The 23,864-nt window shown below is 36.1% G+C and overlaps 1 protein-coding gene across 1 annotated transcript in view; it reads left to right on the top strand.

Moving 5' to 3' along the window:
- ANAPC10 (anaphase promoting complex subunit 10) overlaps window positions 1-23,864 on the top strand; it is a 38,685-nt gene that overhangs the window by 575 nt on the left and 14,246 nt on the right. Inside the window, exons 2-4 of the mRNA XM_034064803.1 lie at window positions 4,629-4,745; window positions 6,133-6,223; window positions 6,992-7,112. Of these exons, the coding sequence (XP_033920694.1) occupies window positions 4,631-4,745; window positions 6,133-6,223; window positions 6,992-7,112 (327 nt within the window). The 5' untranslated portion in view covers window positions 4,629-4,630. The remainder of the gene's footprint in view (window positions 1-4,628; window positions 4,746-6,132; window positions 6,224-6,991; window positions 7,113-23,864) is intronic.

Raw genomic sequence — 23,864 nt, forward strand, 5'->3', positions numbered from 1 at the left:
CCGCCGGGTTTCTCCCTCAGCGAATGGTTGTGTGTTTGAGTTGAGTCCCCAGCTGGAAGGGGGGAGCGTGATGTGGTGACTGAGCACAGCCGATGTCTTTCGTGAGTAGGGTTGCTTGGTTATTTCCTATATTGAAGTGTTCTGTAGGACCGTAATATAGCGTTGTAAAAGCCATTATGCCTAAAATCGGAATTCAGAGTCCTGTGTGGAAGTCGTGAGTGAAGGGCTGAATGAAAGCAGGTTGAGTTGTCAAACGGACTTAATCCTCTGTTCGCTGTGTAGTTTTAAAAACTTAATATAGGCACTTTCAAAGAAGTGCTTGTATCCTTCAAGGAGCAGCTGGGTACCTTTTGGAAGTCTGAGCTTGTGCAAAGCCACATTTTTAATTTCAGTTGGTTAGGAACATAGGTATAAAAATTGGTAACGTAATTTTCTTGTACAGTTTTCTCTAATAACCTTATTTTTAAATATATTTGTTTTGTGATGATGGAAGACAAGTATTTATTAATAGGCTTAAAGCAGTATGCTGAAGGCAGGGTAAAGTAATAGGTGTTTGAAACTGTATTGAGAGAATTGTCTGGAGATCAAATGTACAGGTGAGCTAGTTATTGAAATATATTGCTGAATGCTTGCAGCCATTAAATATTAATTAAATGGTAGTAATTTGCATGTTTAATGTTACTGTTTAATCTTCAATCTGAATGAAAAAATAGGAAGCATAGTAAGATAGTAGTTTCTGCATTTATCTTGAGATCTTTAAAGGTCTTACATCAACAAAGGTCCATTCAAAGGAAATGAGAGCAGGGGAAAGAACTTGTGAGGTAAAATGAGTAGCACAAGTGTGAAAATTGTAGGGAAATCTAGGTATGAAATCCTCTTCCATTCAAAACAACAAGAAAAAGAGTCTTATGAATCATGGATGTTGCAAAAATGAGCAGTCAGTGCAGCCTTTGTTCGGGTTTGATGGAGAAGTTATAGACAGATACTTTCTATAACTGAATGAAATCATGATGGGAATGCAGTTGGAATAATAATTAAAAAAAAGGACAAAGCTTGCTAAGCTTTGATCCCATGAAGGATTCTGTGGAGGTGGTTTGGGAGAGAACTTATCAGAAAGTAGAAAACAATTGAAACTGATGTGCAAACAGAAAATGGACTAGTTTGATTTGTTAAGAACGATCTGGATCGACCTGTTTTTTCCAGTAGCCAATGCAGTTAATGAGGGAGGAATGCAAGGGGTTTGTCTTGATTTTTGTAGGGTTTCTGCCATTGTCTGGGCTTTTGTTAAAAACAGACTTCTGAAATGGGATCTAAAACAAATGTGAGATTTTGTATGGCTGGTTGAAAAATTGCTTTTTGAAGCTGACTTGTAAATGATTCACTTTAAACAAGGATGCCAGGAAGTGTCCTCCTGTCGAGTTCTGGTCTGGATGTGCATTAATTTATTTTTTGAGCTGGCAAGTTGGAAGGATTGAGAGCACTGTACAGCTCAGGGTCAGAATTCAAAATGATTATGAAGATTGATAGCAGATTAAACTCTGCTAACAAGAACTGGGGGAGGAAGAGAACACAAGGAGAAATTAAAGACATATTTAGTGGAAAAGGTAGTACTGAACAGCAAGTAGTATCCCGAAAAAGCATTTGAGCACTGTAATGTATAGTAAATGAAATATTAAACAGTATGATGACCTTGGAATCAGACATATGTTATTTTGGCATGTTAGCAGATGAGATTAAATATGAAGAGAAAGGGAAGTGATTACTCTGTGCCATTGAGCCTTAGTATGGCAAATTTTTGTTAACCGTAGTCTGTAGATATCTAGACTCCATAGGAGTTAACAACACTTGGTTTGTGAGGGAGACTTGAGGCATAGGCACACTAGAGAAGAAGCTAGGAGTAAATTTGATGAAGGCCCTCACATCTACAAAAGGGTTACTGTGTAAAAGCTAGTGATTATGTAGTTTTCAGGCTTTATGTAGAAGAAGAAATCGTGCTTGGTGTTTAGAAGGTATTACTTGAGTTGGATGGTAAAGAAAAACATTTGGCATTTAGATTGAGGAAACACTGAAGCTGGCTGTCCACAAAGATTGTGCAGTTTCTTTTGTTGAAGTAAAATGGTTGAACAGGTGTCTGTTGAAGACAGTCTCAAAGGTCCTTGCAGATGTGCATTTAAGCAGTTCTGTGTGTGCTAACATGGTGAATTAGAAATTTTAATTGGAGAAAACTGCTTTGGAATCTGCAGCAGTTCCCTTGAACTGGTATTTTTATGGAGCCTTATTAGGAAAGAATCTTGATGTATCCTTCTTTGCAATATGTTGTGGAGGACCACATGCATGTTTAGTGAAGGGTTTGATTTCAGGTATGTGTCTCAAGTGTCTTCTACTGGTATACTGAGAATAACCTGTTTTGATTGTGAAAAGTAGATTATTGAGCCATTTAAATCCAATTCACTCTGTTTATAAACTGTATTTTTGCTAAAACGTCTAATGGCTCCTACTTTACAGGGATGTTCTCTGGAAAGGAGAAGATGCTGAGGGATGAGGAGCTCAAGGCGGGGGAAAAGCTTGGCTGCTGCCTTGTCTTGTACATCAGAGGATGTATGTGCCATATAGCGGAAAGTGGCAAAAGTGTGACATTAGTCATGTCATTAAGACATCAATATACTAAGTGTTGTTAATAAGGAAACAGTAGCCTATTAATGATCTTTTGGAATAATTGAATTGGGAATTTGGAGATATTTCCAGCCAATGCTTCTATAGATGCAGTGTATCGTTCCATTTTTCAGCACGTGTAAAGGAGAAGGGCTTCTAGACAGATTACTTATTTTTTGAGCATCTTGAAAAGAAAATAAAAAATTCTCATTCTTTTACCATCTTGGGCTGAGAATTTTTTTTGTTTTATTTTATTTGGTGACTTAAATTATTTTTAATGTTACGTATTTGTCTTGTTCAAAATTAAGTACTTGTACTTCTGCTAGTAAAATGCTCAGAAGTGTTACTTGAGTGAGCTGGTCTCTTGTTGTAGTATTTTTCCTTAGTAATTCTGCCTGTTTTCTGTTTCTTAGAGTTTTAGGAAGCTTCAGAAAACTATACAGAATGTATTATTACTAAGCTGGTTAAACAGAAGTTCTATTGTGAAAAGTGGACTTCATAGAATAGTTATGATTGGAAAAGGACCTTAAGATCATCTAGTTCCATCCCCCCTGCCATGGGCAGGGACACCTTGCACTAAACCATGTCACCCAAGACTCCAAGTCTTGATTACTTCAACTCATAGTTCAAGTTAAGTTCAAGATTTTCAGTCTGCCACATCACTGGCACACACTTTGTGGCAGACTTACTTGCGAGTGGTGGTTTGGAGTTGGAATTTGGAACTTGAGTAGGTTTGCCTGCTAGATTGAAGGAAACAAGCTCAGTTTAAGATAGTAAGAAACTTGGATGGTGCTACCTTTTTTTTTTAATTGGAGGGCATTAGGATATATGTGAATTGTATGAATATTGATATCTGTAGGATTAACTGTGTAGTGTTAACCCACTCTTCTGAGAGGATGGTGAGCCAATAGAAAGTGTTTAGTATGGACAGTGATATACGCTACAGAATTTGGATTTCCCGCGTACAACAAAAAGGTTTTAGCTGCAGAGTTATTCTTGCATCTAAAACCTTGTTTCTGCCTTGTATCACTTTTGTTGTGGGTGAGGTCTGGGCCCTGTGGATACCTGCCACTCATTTGCTATCTAGGTGAGATACTGGAGACTTCTGGTGAGATTAGCAGAGCATAGTATGATGTCATGCATGTAAACAAAGGATTAAAATAATACCCAATTCCCTGACTCTTGAGTGCCTTACATTTAATTTTAAGATTTAATGTAATTTTTTTTTTTCTTAAAAAGTCTTTAAGCTACTTTCTAGGAAGTAGTAAGGTGTTCTGTACTATATAAAACCCAACATGATTATGTTGTTGTATATATGGCAGTAGTCTAGGTGTTGAGACTGAATGTGATTACTTGAGCAGTGCAAGTCTCAGGTTAATAATTCCAGATGAAGTTGTGAAGTTAAGGAAATGCACAATGGACAAATATGGCAATAATCAATCCCTGCAAAATTTGAGCCCATGAGATTTTTTTTTAAGCTCTCATTTCCTATTTTTTAAGGAGATCTCCAGGAGGGAAAGCTTGCTCTAGCTTCTGAATAGGCTTCTGAACTTGCAGATTAAGAAAACTTACTTGTATGTGGAGGGAAAATGAATCTGTATTACCAGCTTTGAAATCAAAAGGGTCTGTTTTAATTTCTTAAAACCAAATCCTGAAACTCTGACTAACTGTGTATGTGTGAATTAGAGTGAAACAAGTAGTAAATGTTCTATGAATTTCCAGTTACATGTAAATTGTGTCCTTCAAAATTCAATATATATGTAGAACCTCTTGTATAAAATATTTTTATAAATATATAAATAAAAGGTTTTACAGGCATGCAGAAATGTTTCCATGTATGTGTATAAACTACATATTCCATGGACTATTATATAATTGCAGGGCCAAAGAGTTAGTGTCTATGTAAACAAACAACTTTTTATTTTTCCTGTCAAGCTAAAAAATGTATCAACTCTTTTTTTTTCTTTCCCCATTAGAAATGACAACCCCAAACAAGACGCCACCTGGTGCTGATCCAAAGCAGTTAGAGAGGACTGGTACCGTTAGAGAAATAGGCTCACAAGCAGTTTGGTCTCTTTCATCCTGTAAGCCAGGTAAAACCACAACAAATGGCGTAAAAAGCTGAATGTACATTTGTCTTGGAATACATAGAGGTTTATGTTTTGATAAGACATATATAGGCAGTATAGCAGTAAAACTGCTGTTGTATAAGCTGTATGGGTAGTCACTACAGATAATTTTGTCCTAGTCTATGTTTGATGCAATATGAAAGTTTAAACTCTAAGAAATCCTATGATGAGGAAATCTCATATTAACAAGAGAGATTTTTAACCAGCATTATACTATTTTTTGTGGGATTTTGTGGTTTTTTACTCACATAAGTGAACAAACTAAACCATATAAGCAGAAAACCAGCGATGTGTTTTGACATTTTGCCTGGGTATCTTGTATTTTTAACTTAGAAAAACCATGCAGCTGGGCAACTTAAATGTTCTGTCCAGACTTTGTGTTGACTTTGCCATTATAGTGTAGCTCCCTAAAATCCTTTAAGTGAAGTCAAATTATTGCAAATTTTCCTGAGGTACAGTTAATGATAGTTTATACCTGCTCAAAATATCTGAAAATCTGTATTGTTTTATTTGAGATAGTTGAGTTGCTGTTTTAGAAGTCTCTGCTGGGAATTGATCTGGTATCTTTCTGCAGCCTGGAGTCAGTGATGACCTTTATGTCACAATATTGGGCTCAGGCTGAATATCTAGTCTGATATGCTGGTATCTCAGGTAGAGAAAAACATCATATGGTTTAGCCACTATAGAGTGAAAATATTTTTTTTATTGCAGATTAAACTTCAACTGCTGAATTAAAACTGCAGCAAGTGTGGGCAATCAATAAAACGATGTGATCAGTAAAAGGATAGATAATGAGGGAATGGAAAAATATGGATTTGGAGTCGCTCATTTAAATGTGATGGCATTAACTTTCAGAAATATTGTGTCTGGCATCTATTGTTTGACTTGAAAAAGTCAAAATATTTCAGGAGACTACTTGAAAAGAAAATGCTATATTTGGCCAAAATTTTGTAATTGATAGATGATCTCTGCTGTGAGTCTCCTTTAGTTCAGCAGTTACAGAATAGGGGGAAAGGGCTGACCATTAAGTGTTGTTTTTTCAATTAGTATGAATTACTACTTAACCATTTGAAATTCCAGGATGTGTTGAATAGTTTCAAACCCCACAGACTTCAATAGGAGATAAAAATGTAAAGACACTCAAGTACTGAGCTTTGATTGACAGGTTCCCCTGTTTTCTGTCACAAAAGTATAGGCGCAACTTTCATGTCTAGAAATAGTTCCTTATATGTTACAACTTGGAATACATACTTTAGTTTGTAACAGCTGAATAAAAATTATGTCTCTGATGTCTGCATTGTGGAAATGGGATATTGGAGACTATTAAATTTTCTTTTTTTTTTTTTTTTAGGATTTGGAGTGGATCAGTTACGAGATGATAATCTAGAAACTTACTGGCAGTCAGATGGTTCACAGCCTCATTTGGTGAACATCCAATTTAGGTATTGAAAATTACACTATATGGGTTAGGGTGTATAATTTTGTATTGATTACTGTTCACCAAGATAGAAATTCTGGATGTTCAAGGACTCATAAGTTAATCCTGTTTCCCAACTGCTAAAGAAACCAGATGGATAGCATTTATAAAACTGAGATTGTCAAACATAATGGTTACTAAATGCCAAAATAAGCAACAAAAAGGGATGTTTAATAGTATGTCATTTGTAATGGTTTTGCTTTTACTTATCTAAGGTGACACTTTTGTCCTGCCTTTCTGTCTTTGAGTGTAGTTTGAAGGGTAGATTACTGGGTTTAAATAGTCTAATATTACTTAAGAACTTACTGTTTTCCTGTCCTTTTCTTTGTAAGATGATTTCAGTCTTTCTTAAATCAAACTCTTAAGATGATGTTAGGTGTTTGTCATCTTTTTATTTGCTTTCTGGAGAACTCTTTAATATAGTAACAGAGTCCATATTTGATAAGCTAAACTTATGCATTGTTGCACACAAGTGCTTGTTGACATCTTAGTCTTTTGTTGTATTTCTTGGTATACCAACACTTCTGAAGGCAGACAAAGGAGAATAGTGAGAATCCAGTCTGTGCATAACAATATAGGTAAACATCTAGTTGCTGTAACAGCGGAGTTCTTATAAATCAATGGACACGCTTGTAGTAAGTTTTAGAAGTCCTTAGTTACTACAAACTAGCAACAAACTCATCTTGAATATCTGTTGCAATAATGCTTACACAGCTTCTGTTGCTTCCTGCAGAAGAAAAACAACAGTGAAGACTTTATGTATTTATGCAGACTACAAATCTGATGAAAGTTACACTCCAAGCAAAATCTCTGTCAGAGTAGGAAATAATTTTCATAATCTCCAGGAAATCCGGGTAGGTCAATGATGCTTTGCTTTCTGTCTTAAAATAAGCCTCGTATTAGGACATCTGATGTAGTAAACTTGTTTTTGGAGGTAAAAGACAGCATTGTACTTGGAGGGTGAAATGCCTGGGTTTATTTTGATGTTTGCTTTTAGTTTTTTAATAAGGGTTTTTTTACCTTGTAAATTTACTGGACTGGTTTCTGTTTTATATCAGACTCCATTACCAACATGGTTATAACAGGCTTGATATATAGATTCTGTAATGAAGAGTGTGATTTTTCCAGAACAGGGATGTTTAGAATTGGTTAAGCTTTGATCTCATTTTAAGTACCTGCAAATGCTAAGCGTTACATACATCAAAAGGGAGACTTAGTTTTAAATACTTGCTTTTTTAGAATTAAAAAAGGCATGAATCAAAGTTATGAATGGGTTGTTCATCTACTGAGTCTCACTAAGAATCAGAATTTGAACCTACAGGCTTTAGTTATGGATGTGTATGGTGCGTTTGTATTGTAAATGGTGTATTGTATCTTTGGAGTCTGGATTTAAGTTAAGTGTACTCATATTAACAAGTAGCATCTGATTCAAAGCTCACTTTTGAGACTCGGGCAAAAAGAAGCTGGGACACAAGGCCTAACCATCAATTATACAAGGGTTTCTTCGTATTCTGGTGGTTAGAGAATCTTCATGTCAGAATCTATTACATATTTGCTAATAGCTGACTCTAGCCACTACTGATGGTGAGAGCTAGTAGAACTGCCACGCTAACTGTCCATAATCATATATGAAGCAAGCAAGATACCAATTTAAATTGTAAGTCTAATGAAATCTGCAATCAGATGTGTTCATAAATGCTGGTTTACTTTTGAGTATAGTTTTTAATCTTTTTGTAATGCCTTTTTTGTTTTAATACTGAAGACATAGAAATTTTGGAAAGAAAGGCAGTATTTTTGTTTTTAACAACACAATGTAATTTCCATTTATGTAGATAGGACATTTTATACATTTGATAACTTTGAATGGGACATAGATTTGTAATGTTTTATTAACCTTTTTATAAAAGTGTAATAGGCAGACCTAGTTTTTTTTTTCATGGTGACACTTCTAGTCAGGAAAAATTTCTTTGATGGAGCAGTTGAGATGAGATTCAAGTTTAATTGCTTAGTTTTGCTAGCTTTTTGGTAAATAGTAAAAACAGATTTCAAATAATCCATGGTCTTTGTAGAAGTCTACCTTGTAAACCAATCAGGTTACCCATGAAAATACCCAGGTATCTGCTTATTTTGGGTTACAGTAACCTCATGTTTCAGATTCCTCTTCTCTGGAGTGCAGCAGGTACTGGCTGATATATTGGGAAAGTTTAATTTGCTTCCCTTATATGGAAGACATTATTGTAAGGGGAGGATTGGAATGACGAGGGAGATGCTAAATATTGGTTTGAATTTTTACTCTTGTGATTTGTATTTTTTTCACTTTGGTTTTCAGTGTTTTAAGTCCTAACATGAACAACTTATAAGCAGAAGTTTGTAAATGCACTGGGAATAAATAGGAAGTATAGTAAGCATTTATACATAACTTATGGTGGCACTGTGTATCTATCTATATCCTTTCAATGATTTCTGATGTTCTCTCTAGTTTTGACTTACATTTTTGTCCTAAATCTTAAATGGAAGGGGTTTTTTGTTTTGTTTTTTTTTTTTTTTTTACACTTATATATGCTCTTGAAAGCATTGAACAATCACATTACTTTGACTTTCATCAGTTGCAAATTCTGGAGAGGTTTTTTTTGTCATCTTAATTGTATTGTAGCAATCTGGGAGTTGCGCGTCGTGTAACAGCCGCCGGATCCTTTCCTTGTGCTGGGTTATGGGTCTGTTTTCCGAGTGTCCACTAGATGTCAATGTTGTCCTTAATGATCAGTTTGTGTGCTTGTAGGCTGCTCTTCCACTAGTCTTCCAGATTATCCTTTTATAATAATAATTAGAACGTGTAATGTTTAGTATGTGTAACTACTGCAACCAGTTAAGTTTCTTATACAGTGGTAAACTTCCACTTTTCAGAGTATATGCGTTATTAAAGATTATAGAAACAATAAAATGTGTAATAAGCATATTGGTCTTCTGCGGTTTTGCAGGCAATATTCACCTTTTTTCTTGAAAAACACAGGTTTCTATACATAATGTATTTAGTTAGAAAAGGCACTTCTAAATGAAAAAAGTTACTACTGTTGCTTATAGTATATAAAAGAGTAATATGTTGTATGAGAGCAGTAATTCTTAGGCATACCACATTCTCATATGCTTTCTTAGTTCAAAGTTGAGAAGAAAATATGGTCAAGCTGCTTACTAATGACTCATAATGCTTTGAAGTGGTAAAGATATATCCTAGTGACTTTGGTGCCACTGTGATGCTAAATTTTGCTATAAATTTTCACATTTCCTAAACTACTTGATACTCAGAATATGTGTCTACAATTTTTCTTAACTTCTGAAACTTTCTCTTTTCTTCAGCTTTTCTGACACATAGGCAGGTTATGAAAGCAGTGTGAACAGTTATGAACTCTTTAAAGAAATCTGCTCAATTATACAATGATTCATTGGCTTCAGGACTGATTAACTGACTGGAAAATCCAGCTGAATCATTTTATATTTTTCCATGGATGTTTGCCCAGTTCATAGTTTCTAATGAAAGTCCTATGATGCTTCCATATGTGTTCTTCCTGATGGTCTAATTATCAAAACAATGCAGTGTGCTGTTAGGTTAGGTTTCATCGCTAATATAAGATTAGCTTTAGTTTGTGGTCTAATGTGTAGGCATGTCTTTTTTGGAAGCTAAAATGGAGTTACTTTCTGAATAAAAGTTTTAGTCCCCTTTGAGAAACAAGTCATTTGTACCCCATTGTATGGATGAGAACAGCCATAATAATCTGGTAGTATTATTCCCTTGCTCAGCTGGAAGAACTAGGGTTAAAATTTGTGCAGTAAGCCTTCTCCTTTGACTTAGTACATTTTTATCACAGCTGTCAGGCTTGGAGAGCAAATGTTTTCTCATTTCCAGTTTGAGTTCTCTCACATAATGATGTAAACAGCCTGCATGGTCAAGATAGTCTACAGAGGCATTTTTGGAACAGTATCCAGACACCATCCAGATTTAATAACTTAAATCCATTATGTGATAGAAGTTATTGCACTTTCCCTTGATATGAAAATAGTCCTCTGCAAAGGATGTGAACGAAATGTTGGCTGCAAAATATCTCTGGTCTCCTCAAATAATGCTCACCTGCTTGTTGCCTTTCTACCTCTCCAAGACATTTAGGTCATCAGCAGTTAACCTTTGCATAAAAAGACTGTATTGTGACATAAAAAGACAGTGATGCTAAGTGCAGGCAGGATTTCAAGTAATATTTGCCTAGTAGTTTCAGTGGCTTCTGCTGTCAGCTTGTAATGTAGGGACTTTACACAGAAAAGGAAGACACCACTAAATTCTTGCATTAGGCAGTTCTATGTCTTTGGGTGTAAAAGACACTTTGGGAAGGTGTAAGTCAGACTTCCTGAATATAGTTACTTGCTTCTCAGATGAGCTCAAATATGAGAAGCCACTGGTGTTTAATCACAAAATTAAAGTTGCTTTTAGAGGCAGAACCTCTGAAAGAGACAAAGTCTTCTACTCTGCTGTGCCTGTAGAGGACTCAGCAACAGAATGTGGTGTACATGCCTTGGCTATAAGTAAATGAGATGCAACTAGACAGGAGTAATTTCCTTCCAGTAGGCATTAGTTCTTCCATCACATTTTGGACTTTCCTGTGATTTTTTTGAGTAGCACATGTGTTTTATTTAGTTGTTTGTGTAGTTCGGAGAAACTGGCAAGCTTTGTGATATTCCCAAAATCATTCCTAGTGTGTGGCATTACTATTTATAATTTGCTTTTCAAAATGTATAAGGGTAGTAATAATTCACATGGCAGATAAGGTGTATTAATGTTCAGGCCTAAAAGGAAATTATCAGAATTGCCCCACTGAAGGGGGGACAGGAAGCCTCTGGCTTGTGAATGTGCTTTATGTATGCAACAGGGCAAATCTGCAAACAGATGGCATCATGGCTTTGTGTAACCTGGGTAAGCAAGGTGTTTGCTTCTTTTGGAAGCCATTCAGTCTGAATCAGGGCTGCTAGAACAGGGTAACTCCTTGGCTTGCAACCTTTACATGTATGCAATGCACTGTCATTGGGCAGCATTGCATACATGTGAAATGCTGCCTGGTGTAGCATTGCACACTGGAAAAAGAATCTTTGTAGGAGAAAGAATCTTTGTCACTGGAGGTCCTGTGTAGTAGACTGTATCAAAGAGTGATACCAAGTATTAAACATTGCTTTGGAAGAGGCCTACTTGAACTCACTGGGTGTACTCTTTCCTCCTGGAACAAAAGCCTCCTTAACCTTCTCAACAAGACCGTTTCTCACACACATATCACACACATGCTGAAGATGACTTTGAAGACTCAGGTGAAAGCCCTCATATCTTAATATGTCTTTGCTGGCAACAGTGAGAGTCTTTGGTTTCAGCTTTTTTTTTTTTTTTTCTCCTGTTGAATTGCTCTCTATTTTGGTTTTCAGTTTGGTTTCTAGCCCTTTTCATCTTCCTGTTTTGCGGCCAGGTGCTCCAGAGCTGTGGCAAGCAGAGCAGCCTTCCTGGTGATGTGGTGTCATGACCAAGCACCACGGACAGGGCCGCTTCCTCACTGTTGGAACAGATTCTTCATTAGAGCAGGGAGGTATCAGACAAAGGAGTGGCTACACTAGGGAGCTTTTCGAAGAGGTAGTTAAGGAATTCTGACCCTATTGTAATCTGTTTATGCCTGCAGTGTCAGTGATTGTAGTGAAGAGGCTGGACTTCTAGAATTTTCTGAAATCCAACAGCTAGTAATCTCAACCTGTTTTCTGTACCTGCAGTAAACTTACTGATGAACAAGATGCTAACTTGTCATAGGACTATTGCAAACTAATGAATCAAGAAAACGCACTGCTTCTGAGTCTCTGCACAAACATTTCTAAGGTCCGCTTTAAACTGCTTTCCTGTGAAGATGGAATACTGAGTTATTACTGCTTTATTTAGATTTCTGACTAGGTTTCAGGTACTTTGATTAGAAACTATTCCCATGTTCCTTTTTTGATGTAAGAAAAGATGCATTTCTGACCACTAATTATTCCTGGGATTCAGAATGTCAATTAAAAATATTCAGTTTGCTCTCGGGAAACTACACTCAATGCTAAGAAAAGACTAAGTATGCTTCAGTTTTGTAGAATTTCAAAGTGCAGTCTTTCTTGTCCCTCTCTAGGATGCCCCGTAGATGAGGTCATCACACCAGCTTGTTCATTTCAATTGTTATCTTGCTGTTCTGCCAGCTGGGTATGGATGCAGTCAGTACCTGTTCCTTTCATCTAAAATTGATCATTACTGGAAATCTGCGAAGCAGGGGAGTAGAATGATCCACTGGTATTAGTTATTAAGTCTTGTGGTTGATGAGAAGTGTAAGAGTCAAGTCCAGGAATTGGAGTTATTTCAGTTTGATACAGTTGGTACTCCATATTTCCACCTTCCAGCAGAAGAGGATATTTGAGGGGATGTTCACATGAACCCCTTTTTACAAAAGAAAGGTTAATATGATGACATAGCATCAGTATCACTGCTAATGTCATAATCCTTGTAGGTGATATCACCTGCTTATTGTTCCTGTGCTTATTTAAATTAACTAATATATACTTCAAACTGGAAACTAGGAACAGGATTGCATTTTCCTGCTTTTCATACCCTGCTATGGGAATATGATGGAACAGAGCATGATGTTCCATCATACGCAATCATGAGAAATGCAGTTATTGCAGTACAGTAGCCTGCATATGAGGTATGTGTGTACAAATAGCAAGATTCACATTAGATCTAGAAGAATTCTGAAGAATGGAAGATGATTTTGGTCCACACACTATAAATTAAGTATTTTTATCTTACCTTGCTCTGAAATGGTATTTTAAGAGAAATAAATATCTCTTCTGTTTGATTTTAAAGAAAAAAGAGGAAAATAAAACATTATTTTCATGCTGTGGTGCATGGTTGCATGTGGAAAGATATTTTTTTTCTTGCTTTGTATGCTGGCATTCAAAAACAAGTCAATGAAGGAACCTTTTCTTGCCACAGAGGGACTCAGTTAGGCAATGATACATTAAAGAGGCCCTGTATTTTTAATACTGTCAGTCTGACTTTACCTTCTGAAGCAGAGGAAAAGCCATGTGAAAGAAAGTGGTAACAGCTTCGTGTAAGGCAGGAACTTGATGAAGTACAGAGCTTTTCTCGAGGGAACTCAAGTATATAGAGACTAGGAACTGATCGAAACACAAAATTTTACATACATGTAAAACCCTTGCCTGGAATTACAGACTTTTTCATGATGATTTGATCTAAGTTCCACTATGGAAAAGAATTAGAACATGTGTATTATTTTTCTTGTAAAGGTGAAAGAGCTTCGCTCTCCATTGCCAGTGTGAAAAGGCAAGATAAATTATTGGTGTCAGTTGATTTGTAAGTTATGTTATGCTGTGTAATACCTGTTTTGTAGCAAGTTTTGGTTGCGTGGTTTCATCTCTTTTGTGCATGAAGTTCTAGTTGGAGAATTTGAAGAGATTTCTGGAAGCTTGTTAAGTATATATTTTGCTTCTTTGAGAATCTTTTTGGCTTACAACTCAGATAATAAAAAGGTATGTTATCAGTGAAGGGGAACTGTCCCCCTATATGATGGGGATTTTTTCATAGCTTCAGTGCAAGCCTGCAGTAGTGTATTCTAATTGCAATACTATAAACAAATTCTAGTCCTTTCTCTGGCAGACATGGGCAGGTTGCAGATAGTGCTTTGTGTGTGAGAGGGGAAAAAGCCAAATGCTTGAACTTCTTGTATTAGTCTAGATAGAATTATGGCCTTATAGTAAGTGTAGAATAGTATAGGAAATCAACTGCAAATTTAGTTGAGCATATTCTGACACTCTTTGGAAGTCTGTAGGTCGATAATACTGTTGTAGAGTGGTTATAATATTATCTTGCAAGAAAGTTAAGTGATTTGTTTGTAGTCTGTGCAGATTGCCTATGCTATTGGACCAGTGTCTGAAGTCAAAGTTTATATCTGATTGCAATCAGATACATGCAAATCATAATTGCGAATTATGATGTTCGCTCCTGCTACTCCTACTAGGTTGTGAATGCCTGATGTTTTTATTCAAATGGATTAGTTTTGTCTTTAGACACTTTGTTAGCACTGGTATAATTTACATCTACCTAAAATACCTCACAAAACCAAGGTAAAGCACCATATACGCTTATGTTATAGAGTCCCTTCTTCATTTAGACCGAAGTAGATCACTTCCCATTTCAGTCCTTAAAACCTGTTCCCATTTGTTCATCAGTTTGTTACACTGACTCAACTTCTTTTGGTAGTATTTTTCAGAAAAGATGTTTGTTTTCAGTGCTACTTTAATACTGATTAAATAGCTATTTGAGATTTAATGGAGTGTGTATTCTTCTGTGGTGTTAAAATTTATTGCATAATGGAATCCATATTTCCTAATTATCTCTGTGGCTTTCTCCCATACTGCAAGACTTCCTAGATAATTTCAATGGGCTTTTCAGTTTTTGTAGCAGCTGTATAATACCCAAAGTGGTAGAATACAGCCATGAAAATGTGCTGGTTTTCCATGATAGTTTCTTACCTTCTTTATAACCTTGAAAGATTCCTTCAGGGAAGCCTTGAATAGTGATGAGCAATGTACTAACAGACTAGTTGTTATATAATCTATAATTAGTAAAGATGAAGAGTCTCTTCTTTATAAGATTTTGTGTGAAGGGTGCAGAAAGTACATGTATGTGTATAAAAGGGTCTGTGAGACTAGGGTCTGTCGTTTTTCTTCTTTGCATATTTTGTCAGTGGCATAGCAGTGCTGCTGACTTGCAAAAATACCTAGCTAAAGCTGTGGAATAGACCTGTTTAATTTTACCTCTACCAAATTTTGCAGCTGATTTCCAAATCCCTGATCCCTGTGCTTCTGACTTCTATGAAAGCATTTAATGTAGCCTTTAACCCTTAGTGCTAAGTATAGTATCTCTTTGTTTCTTTTTAAACCATGAAGGGTTTTTTTTAGTGCCTGCATATAGCAGCAATGCTTATCTGTCTCTGTGTTAGCATTACCAAATTTTTGTTGATCTATAGAGAGATCTATCAAATGTCTGTGTTCTTTAGCTCCTAGGAATTGGTCCATATATGTATATACTTAGGAACAAGAGATCATATATGTATTTAAAACAGTAGCCCCTCCCACCCCTTCACTCGCTGAAATACAAGTTGTAATGAAACTTATGTGCTATCAGGCTGAAGAAAGAAAAGCACGTTTTTCTTTTGCATGCCCAAAATGTAGTGAGAATCCCTGTGGACAGTTGTGTTTACAAGGGTAACTGTCTGCATTCAATTGTGGGTTATAAAAGTGCTTGCTTGAATAAATACACTGAGCTATCAGACAGAACAACCAATAGTTCGTTGGACTAATTGACCTTGTCAGTAGAATAGAAACACTTGCAAATAAAATCCCCATTGCCAGCAAAGTTGCAACTGAAAACCCCTGAAGAAACTGTGTATATCCTCTATCTTGGAATGCAATGATTCAGTCACCAGACATGTGCAGTGGTGGGGTAGGAGGGAGGAATCGTAAACTAAGAAAGTTTTGTATACTGGCATTTTTCAGTGATCTTTTTGTAGCATGAGGTTATGAGTTCCTAAAAAATCATCAAGTAGTTAACTTCCCATATTCGGAGTTATATTTTCTAACAATGATTACTACTTTTCCATATCGCAAGTCCTGTCATATTACTTGTTTTGCTGGTCTGCTTTTCTTATTATGTACCATTTTTAGCAAAGGCAAAGATGTTTGGCTAGTAACTACAGCGTGTTGTCATGAGGGTGGGGTGTGTTTGCCATTCTGCAGCAACAGTTGACTTATGTGAATGCCAGTGTCTATAACTACACATACTGTGGCAGTGTATCTTTTTGAATATATTCAGATTATGTAACAATGGGAAAGAATCACGGTAAATAACAGAATATCTGCTCTTCCAGTCAAAAGCATGATGGAACCATTTTTTGCTTTACCAGTGATGAGTCATGTATCTTATTAAAAAAAGGAAAATATTTCACTCCAGAAATAAGTCTTCATAGATTAATCATGCATCAGGCATTTTCTTTTAAAAAGTTGGATAATGTCACACAGGTGGAAGTAGTATTAAAGAAAAAAATCAACAGTGAAAGTCATAACAGGCTTCACTGTGTACTGTAAAAACATGAGTTTACTTTGGTTAGAAAACAAAACAGGAAAAATGACATTTGGGAAAAAAGCTTGAAAAACAGTCTAGTTAGCTGCTAAATAAACTTCAGAGATGAAGGTCTGAAAAAGCACCAAAGTTTTTAAAAGGGGGGAAATAGTGTGTTTCACCTTAAGTAAGGGACAATGTGTAATAAGGGATTTTGTGGTTTTACAGCTCGGTGCATGTGTTTGAAAGCTGTTCTCTCAGCAACGTGGGTGGCAGGTTATGCTACCATATAATGTATTGTAGTTGGCTCTCCACACTTGTCAGGGTTAGCGTTCAACCATTCGGAAAATTTTCCCATTGTTCTATCATGTGAACCAAGGCTAGTGTTGAATTCCCAATAACCTTCTGCAGGGAAAAGAGGCTTAATTAGAAAGTTTGAGATTTGATTACTTCTGTTATTGTCTTAATGCACTTCTCTCTAATTTAGGTGCTTATCTGTAAATGTAATCAAGTTTTGCTCAGAAAGATGAAAAACAAACTTAAATACTGTATTGCAGTTGCTTCAACACTTTTAAAAGAAAACTTGTATACTCAATTCTGTCTTTCTTCAGCATTAACACTCTATTTCCATCTTAAACATGTTTGCTTTAGATGGATCATAGCTTTTGGCAGCTACTGCATTTTTAGCAAATAATACTGTTTCTAGTAAGAGTTGCAAAAAAAAAAAAAAACAAAACCAAAACTGTGTGTGAGGTCCTTGTAAACTGAACCTTGGGAACGTTATGTTATTTCTGTATTTTCCCTTCTTTTGTGCTTCTTCTCTATTTGTGTCATGATTATAAATTACATCGTTTGAACTGGAGAATTAAAACCATTTTATTTTGTGATTCCTGTAATTTAAAAAAGAGAATGCTTGGTTTATGTGTATTTCTTTCTACCTGTTATTTCAGAGGCTGGCACACAGAGAAATAAGCAATTATGGTATTGAAATTCCATTGTGCCACCACCTCCAGGGCATAATCCAAAAAAAACAGAAAAATCGCCTGCTGGGTTGTATGCAGTATGCTTGTGTGAACATCAGTGTCTGCTGTTCACACATCATTTTTTACTGAAAGTTCCTGTTGGAATAAAGGTTCTGTGTTTGGAGAGTGCACTGAGATATTTGTTGGTCATTGGTTTTTAAAGTTTGCAGGGATTTCTAATTACAGTTTACCAATGTAGGCTCACTAGATAATTCTTGCAGATAATCATTAATGCTTCAGAAGTAAGAGAAGTAAGCAGAGATTTGGTTCTGGCAACATAAAAACCATATCAAGAGAGCACTCGATGCTGTTCCCCTTGTTTAAGCATTATGCTTGAAGACTGAACATGGGAGTGAGGAATAAGATGGGTGGGTAGAGGGGAAGATGATAGTACAATAGAAGAGACTCATACTTAGTTTCTCTACTTCAGTATTTTAGCCTCATTTCTTTCTTCCCATTTTCTAGTTGACATTTTAAAGCAGTACAAGTGCATCCCGCATTACACAGCTTGTACTGGGTTTCTGCATGCAGGCTTATCTAGAGTGTTGTGGTGCTCAATCAGATTATTTCCATTGATCAGAATTAATTTTAACTGTAGTTTACAAAAAGTGTAGTACTGTTCCCTTGCAAACTGTAGCGTGTAGCAACATCTTATTTCTACTTTGTTTTTAATCTCTGTGCTTGGGCATACTTTTGGAGACCCTGGTAAGTAAAGTGTTTAATGCAAGGACAAAGATTACGGTTCCTAGTCTTTTTCTAGATTCGTAAAAGTGAAGAGAAAAGGAAGTGATTTTAAACCAGATTATAAGGTTCAAGCTAGGTAAAGTGTGATGGTTTACCTTGATAGTTACTCAAGATAATTATCTATTTATCTGATGAATAAACACTGTTGAAGTCCTTCTACTAGTCTAACTGCCAGTGGCAAATGATGTCAGTGTGTGCTTGCCAGTATAAAAATTACCCTTTTGGTTACTCATCTAAGAAATATTAGGTTGGCTTCACTTGTGGGTTTTTTGGTTTTGTTTTTTGTTACATACATGTGTGTCTTCCTCCTTCAGTGAAGTAATTACAAACAGTATATGTCTTTTTACTGTTATCAATATGGTAACAGGCTAGGTCTAAAGTACAGATTATCTTAATTTCTTTTTCAGAATAAAACTTTATGTTTCTCTACCCGGAGTGGTCTTTCATGTTAAACAGCAAATTACTTCTGAGTTTGTATTATTGTTTTTATTACTTCTTTTGAAAATCTGTGGCAATCCATTGCAGAAATCAAATCAACAGGTTGTTGAGGCACAATGTTAGATTTTTTTAATCATCAAAAGGGGAGTGCCTGCACTCTGGATTTCCATACAATGTTAATTGCTATAATAATATCATGCATACCTTTTAGTTTTGCTTGCCTGTAAAGATTGAAGGAAAGCTTTTGGTAACAATTCTAATTGTGTGTGTCCACAAGAGGAAATTGGCGTGTGGATTGCCTGTTAGGGTTTTCTCATGGATGTTCAAAGAGGCTTCTTGTCACATAACTACTCTATGATTCTATAAGTCCAGGCTAAGGAAAGCTATAAAGGCTTGAGCTAAAGGAAAGCTGAAAATCTTTGCTTTTTTTGTTTGCTGTATCATTATTGGTTTTGGGGGAAGAAAGATGATGGGAGGAACCAGACACCTGATTCTACTTGTTAGTTATTAGGGCAAGAAGGTAGGTACCATTGAAGAAACTGGAGCAAGGGTCTTTTCTTCACTCAGGGAAGAGGTCTTGGAGAAGTGCTTTCTGCTGTCAGCAGACCTGTATGTGAAAGGGAAATGTTTTTCTGAAGTAAAGAACCCTGCATACTGCATGGCAATTGTTAAATAGAGGGCTGTTGACCTACCTCCTTTTTTTCCCCTCATTCTATAACCATATGCTTTCCCATCCTTGAAGTTCTCCAGACCTGAGAAATCTGAAGTTAACTGTCTGGTTTTGCATCCCATATGTAAAAACATCGTGGGAGTCCAGTACGGAATGCCAGCATCTTCCTTGAGAGATTTAAAACTGAGTTCCTTTGTGTCAAAGATGGTAGTAAGACATGACTCGCTTATTCCTGCTTTTCTCTTTCTGGAGAGGTTGCTAACCAGTTGGAAATATCTTGCAGTGGCATTTGAGCTATTTTTTTTCCACAAACTGTGGAACAGGATAGGGAGGATAAAGTCAGTGAATTATAAATACTCAGCTTTGATTTACCTGATAGTCTTCACAGACTTAATTGTGAAAAGTAGTCCTTAGAGGGAGTACCAGATGATCTCAGACAGTGAGAAGTGCTAAATATGTGCAGGAAGGTCAAAGCAAAGATTGATTTTGATCCCTCTGGGTCCTACTACTAACACAGTATTAAAATCCTTCAAAGAGGAAATCCAGTAGTTGATGTGTAATTTGTGTTAAGCATAAGAAACAAAGGTATAAAAGGAGTGGGGACTTTCTAGGATATCTAAAAACTAAGAACCTCGTGCTGGTATCTCAACTAGTGCTGGTATCTCAACTAGTGCTGGTATCTCAACTAGTGCTGGTATCTCAACTGGTGCTGGTCAAACTGGCACACCACACCTTTTTTTTTTGTGTTTCACTTAGCTTGTAGGTGACAGCAGCTGGAAACATGATGTGACTATCTTAACCACTCTTCTTCAGCAGTTAGCAGTGGGGTTTAGGGAGGAACTGGCTTCAATGTAGTAGAAATTAGGAGCCCATTGGTTCACCACTTGTTACTTTCTGGCCTATGAGTGGGTTCCATATTATAAGTATTGTTATTTGCATCAGTACAGATTCAATCAGATTTAACTCTCTGTAGTAAGTATGCCTTGTGACAGTTATCCAGTGCTGCTATGCTACTGAATAAGATGTAAAAAAAAAACCCAAAACAACACCCCCAAATAAATGCATCAGATGGACTGGATGTGCCATGCTTTATGTCAGGCCAGCATTGAAAGCAATGAAAAATTTCCTAAATTCACAAGTGTTAGCGTGCATAGCCAGTAAGTAAGAATATATTGTTCTCTATCTCCAAAATTGCACAGACTTTTTCTTTAGGTACAAGTAGATGCATTTCATGTAGGTATATTGGGGGGTATATCATTACAGTAATCTTTTTTTTTTAATTTTATTTTTTATGCTTTTATTCCTGAAGCTTAAAATTGTAGTGGAAAATTGAGATTATTCACAATGTCATTAAGAAACTAGTTATGGGAAGGAATGGTGTTCACATAACAAGTTAAAGCAATCTTTGACTTTCATATGAAAATGCCACTTGGCAAATGATAAATACCTAGAACAAATACAGACTTCTTGAGCAAGAGATTCAGTAAATTCAGAGCTGTCATCATGAGAGTCCTTTCTAGACTTAGGTCTTGGCTCCCTTGAAATGTTGTTTTGCTTGGGGATCAGGTGTCTGCTAGGAGCTTTGGGAATGCTGCTAGACAGTGTATACATAATATTCTTTGCTAAGTTAGCATTTTTTGGGGGAGTAGGAATAAAATGTAGGTTTATCCTGTTCCTTATCTCAAGTAGAGCATGGAAATGTGTCTGTGGATCTGACACAGAATTTATTTCTGAGGTCTGTTCTTTCTTTTTCTGTCATAAGATAAGCAAGATCATGCATTTGAATAGGAAATGCCTTTCCCAGGATTTTCCCTTTTTTTTTTTTTTTGCAGGAACACACATGAGGGTGGAATGAGAGTAATGTAGCATGTGTTTGGCTTGAGAGCCTGTGCTTTTTAAAAAGACTTCTTCATCCAATTTCTGAACTAGGTTTATCTCATAGTCCTATTTTGTTTCAGAATTAATTCTGGAGTGTTTTGGCTCCAGTTAAAGGAATGTTAACAAATACATGTTTTTATTGAGATGTTTCTCATGAATGCTGTTCTCAGTCTTTGAGTAATCCATGAGAGTCTAGCCCCTAGTACTTATTATGCTCATTTTATTTTTTATCTTTCCCTCTTCTGTATCTTTCAAGTCAAATTCAACTCTGTATATGAAGAAATTATTTTTTAGGGGGTAATTTGGATAATTTCTCCTAGCAAACGCAGAAAATCCTAATCTATTGCTTCACTGCAAGATGATGTTACTGAGGATATTTAGTAAGCCTAAATAAAATAATATTTTGGTTTTTCATTGTTGCGTAGAGTTGCAGTTCCACATCAGGAGAAATAGTTCAATAAACTTTGCAAGTAGGCTTCCCTCTGGTTGAACAGGTCTCTTTTGTGATTATGACAGTCACCATGTTTAATGGAGAGGTTGTCATTAATCTTTGTGTAAATCTAGCACTTCTGGGGTAAGAACTTGTGTAATTATTAGGCTTTCGTCTAATTGTTTATACTGTCATGAGGAAGTACAAATTTACTTGCATAGAAGAAATAAATTAAGCAGAGGAGCATACGTACCTACAGGACTTTAAGATACAGTAAGTCATGTATTGTGTAATCCAATTCCATCAGGTTGTTACTGACTTCACTTCTCTAAGCAGTAAGAAGATATCCAACAGTAGCTCTAGCTTTAAGACTTAGCGGTTATGCTTGGTAAGCAAGTTTTCAGTTTTGGCATTATTCCCATCCCTACTGCCCCCTCATTCTTCAGGAGCATACATGATGTAGTTATTTTTATTCCCATACAATTTATGCTGAAGAGCTGATATTCTTACATCTGTTGAATGCACAATTAAGACTATTCCAGACTGCTGTTTACAATGGATGTACTGTTGCAGTAAGCCCAGCAATGTATGGCTCCATGTGAATATCTTTTTGCACTATACCTTCCTTGGGTGAATGGTAACTCCTAGAAGGAAATAAAAATATAGAATTCATCAGCATTGAGAGAAGCAGAGTCCAGAGTTTTACCTCTACATGAAAAAGTATAAATGGACTGTATGGATGCACTGCACAAATTTATTGTAACTGGAAGTTCAATGACTGAAAACACTTGTCATGGGTTCAGCAGCATGGGTTTAAACCACGACAACATTACTGGGAAATAACTAATTTTCCAAAGGTGCAGAAGTTTGCAAAATGGATGAAAACTGCACTTGCATTTTCCTGGACATGCTTGCATATGGATTTGTGAGAAAGCACAAGTAAAAGGTAAAACTCCTCTGCACTTCTTCCAGCATGTTAAAGAAAAAGAAACTGTGTGTTGTAGATGTAAAATTAAATGCTTCCATTGGGCAGCAGTCCTAATTCCAGCTTTGCAAATTTATGTAAGTGTATTCTGGCTCATATAATACTACCCAGCTGAACCTCTGACAGATATATTTCTTCTTTTTGAAAGTTCATTTGTATGAAAATATATCTCCAGTGAGATATGTTTATGAATTTGGGATCTTTCTCAGATGAGACATTGCATTGCACTTTAAGTATATACAAATAGTTTTCACAATAGTCTCTTGCATTTGTTTCCAATGGGTAAATATTCCTTGAGTTGAGCATTATGTGTGCTCTGGATCCTGTGAAATGTTACTCTGCATTTGCTTCTTGAAATCTGGCATGCTATAATGAACTTAAGTAATGTTACAGTTTATCAGGTTTTGTTCCACTTGCCTTTACTAAGTATCTGCATCCACAGAGTTCTTATCCAGATGCAAAAATGTTTTACTTGTTTGCATACTATACTTCTGCAGGGTTTAGGGATTATTTATATAGGTTTAGGGTCTTTAAATTCCTTGATTTTTGGGAGAGGCAACCCTCTTTCATTCTCTGCTTCCTCAGAAGTCATTCCTGTGGAACCAAGAGCAAAATTTTCACTTAACCCCAGTATTTGTCTTACAAAGCAACAATTTATTCTCTTGCTGGTAAAGAAGAAGTAGCTTTTTTTTTTTAATTTTGTAGCATTCAGGTATAATTTATTGCAATATTTTTATAACAATTCCAGTCACTCAAGAACTACTTTTCTGGTAACAGATAAAATGTTAGTCATGCAGTTTTGTGTGCCAACTTCTGGTAGAACATCAGAAATCTGGTTCTATTCAGTGTGTAGGAAGAGCCATTTTCAGCAAGGGGAATGTTTTTCTGTTGGTTTAGATGTGCTTATTTCCACCTATAAAGTGTGTTTGAGGGCTAACAGCTGGCTGCTACTACTGCTCCTGACTTTTTTAGAAATCTCATTGTATTCTCTTTATAATATATTAAGTTCCCATACTGATTTTCTGAAGCATTCTCTAGGATGCAAAGTGCAAATCCTGAAGCATGATCTCTAGGCTATTGCTGCTAGTTTATCAAGATTATTTGATATAGGATTGATTGTGTATCCTAGTTTTCAGACACTTAAATCTTTAATATTCATTGCATAATCTGGGTTTGTTTTTTTTTTTTCTAAATACTTTTTTTTGGTATAATTTAACTGTAGCTATGTCTAGACATACTTCCTGGATATGGCTAAACAA

The sequence above is a fragment of the Melopsittacus undulatus genome, chromosome 7, assembly GCF_012275295.1.
Source record: "Melopsittacus undulatus isolate bMelUnd1 chromosome 7, bMelUnd1.mat.Z, whole genome shotgun sequence".
NCBI lineage: Eukaryota > Metazoa > Chordata > Aves > Psittaciformes > Psittaculidae > Melopsittacus > Melopsittacus undulatus.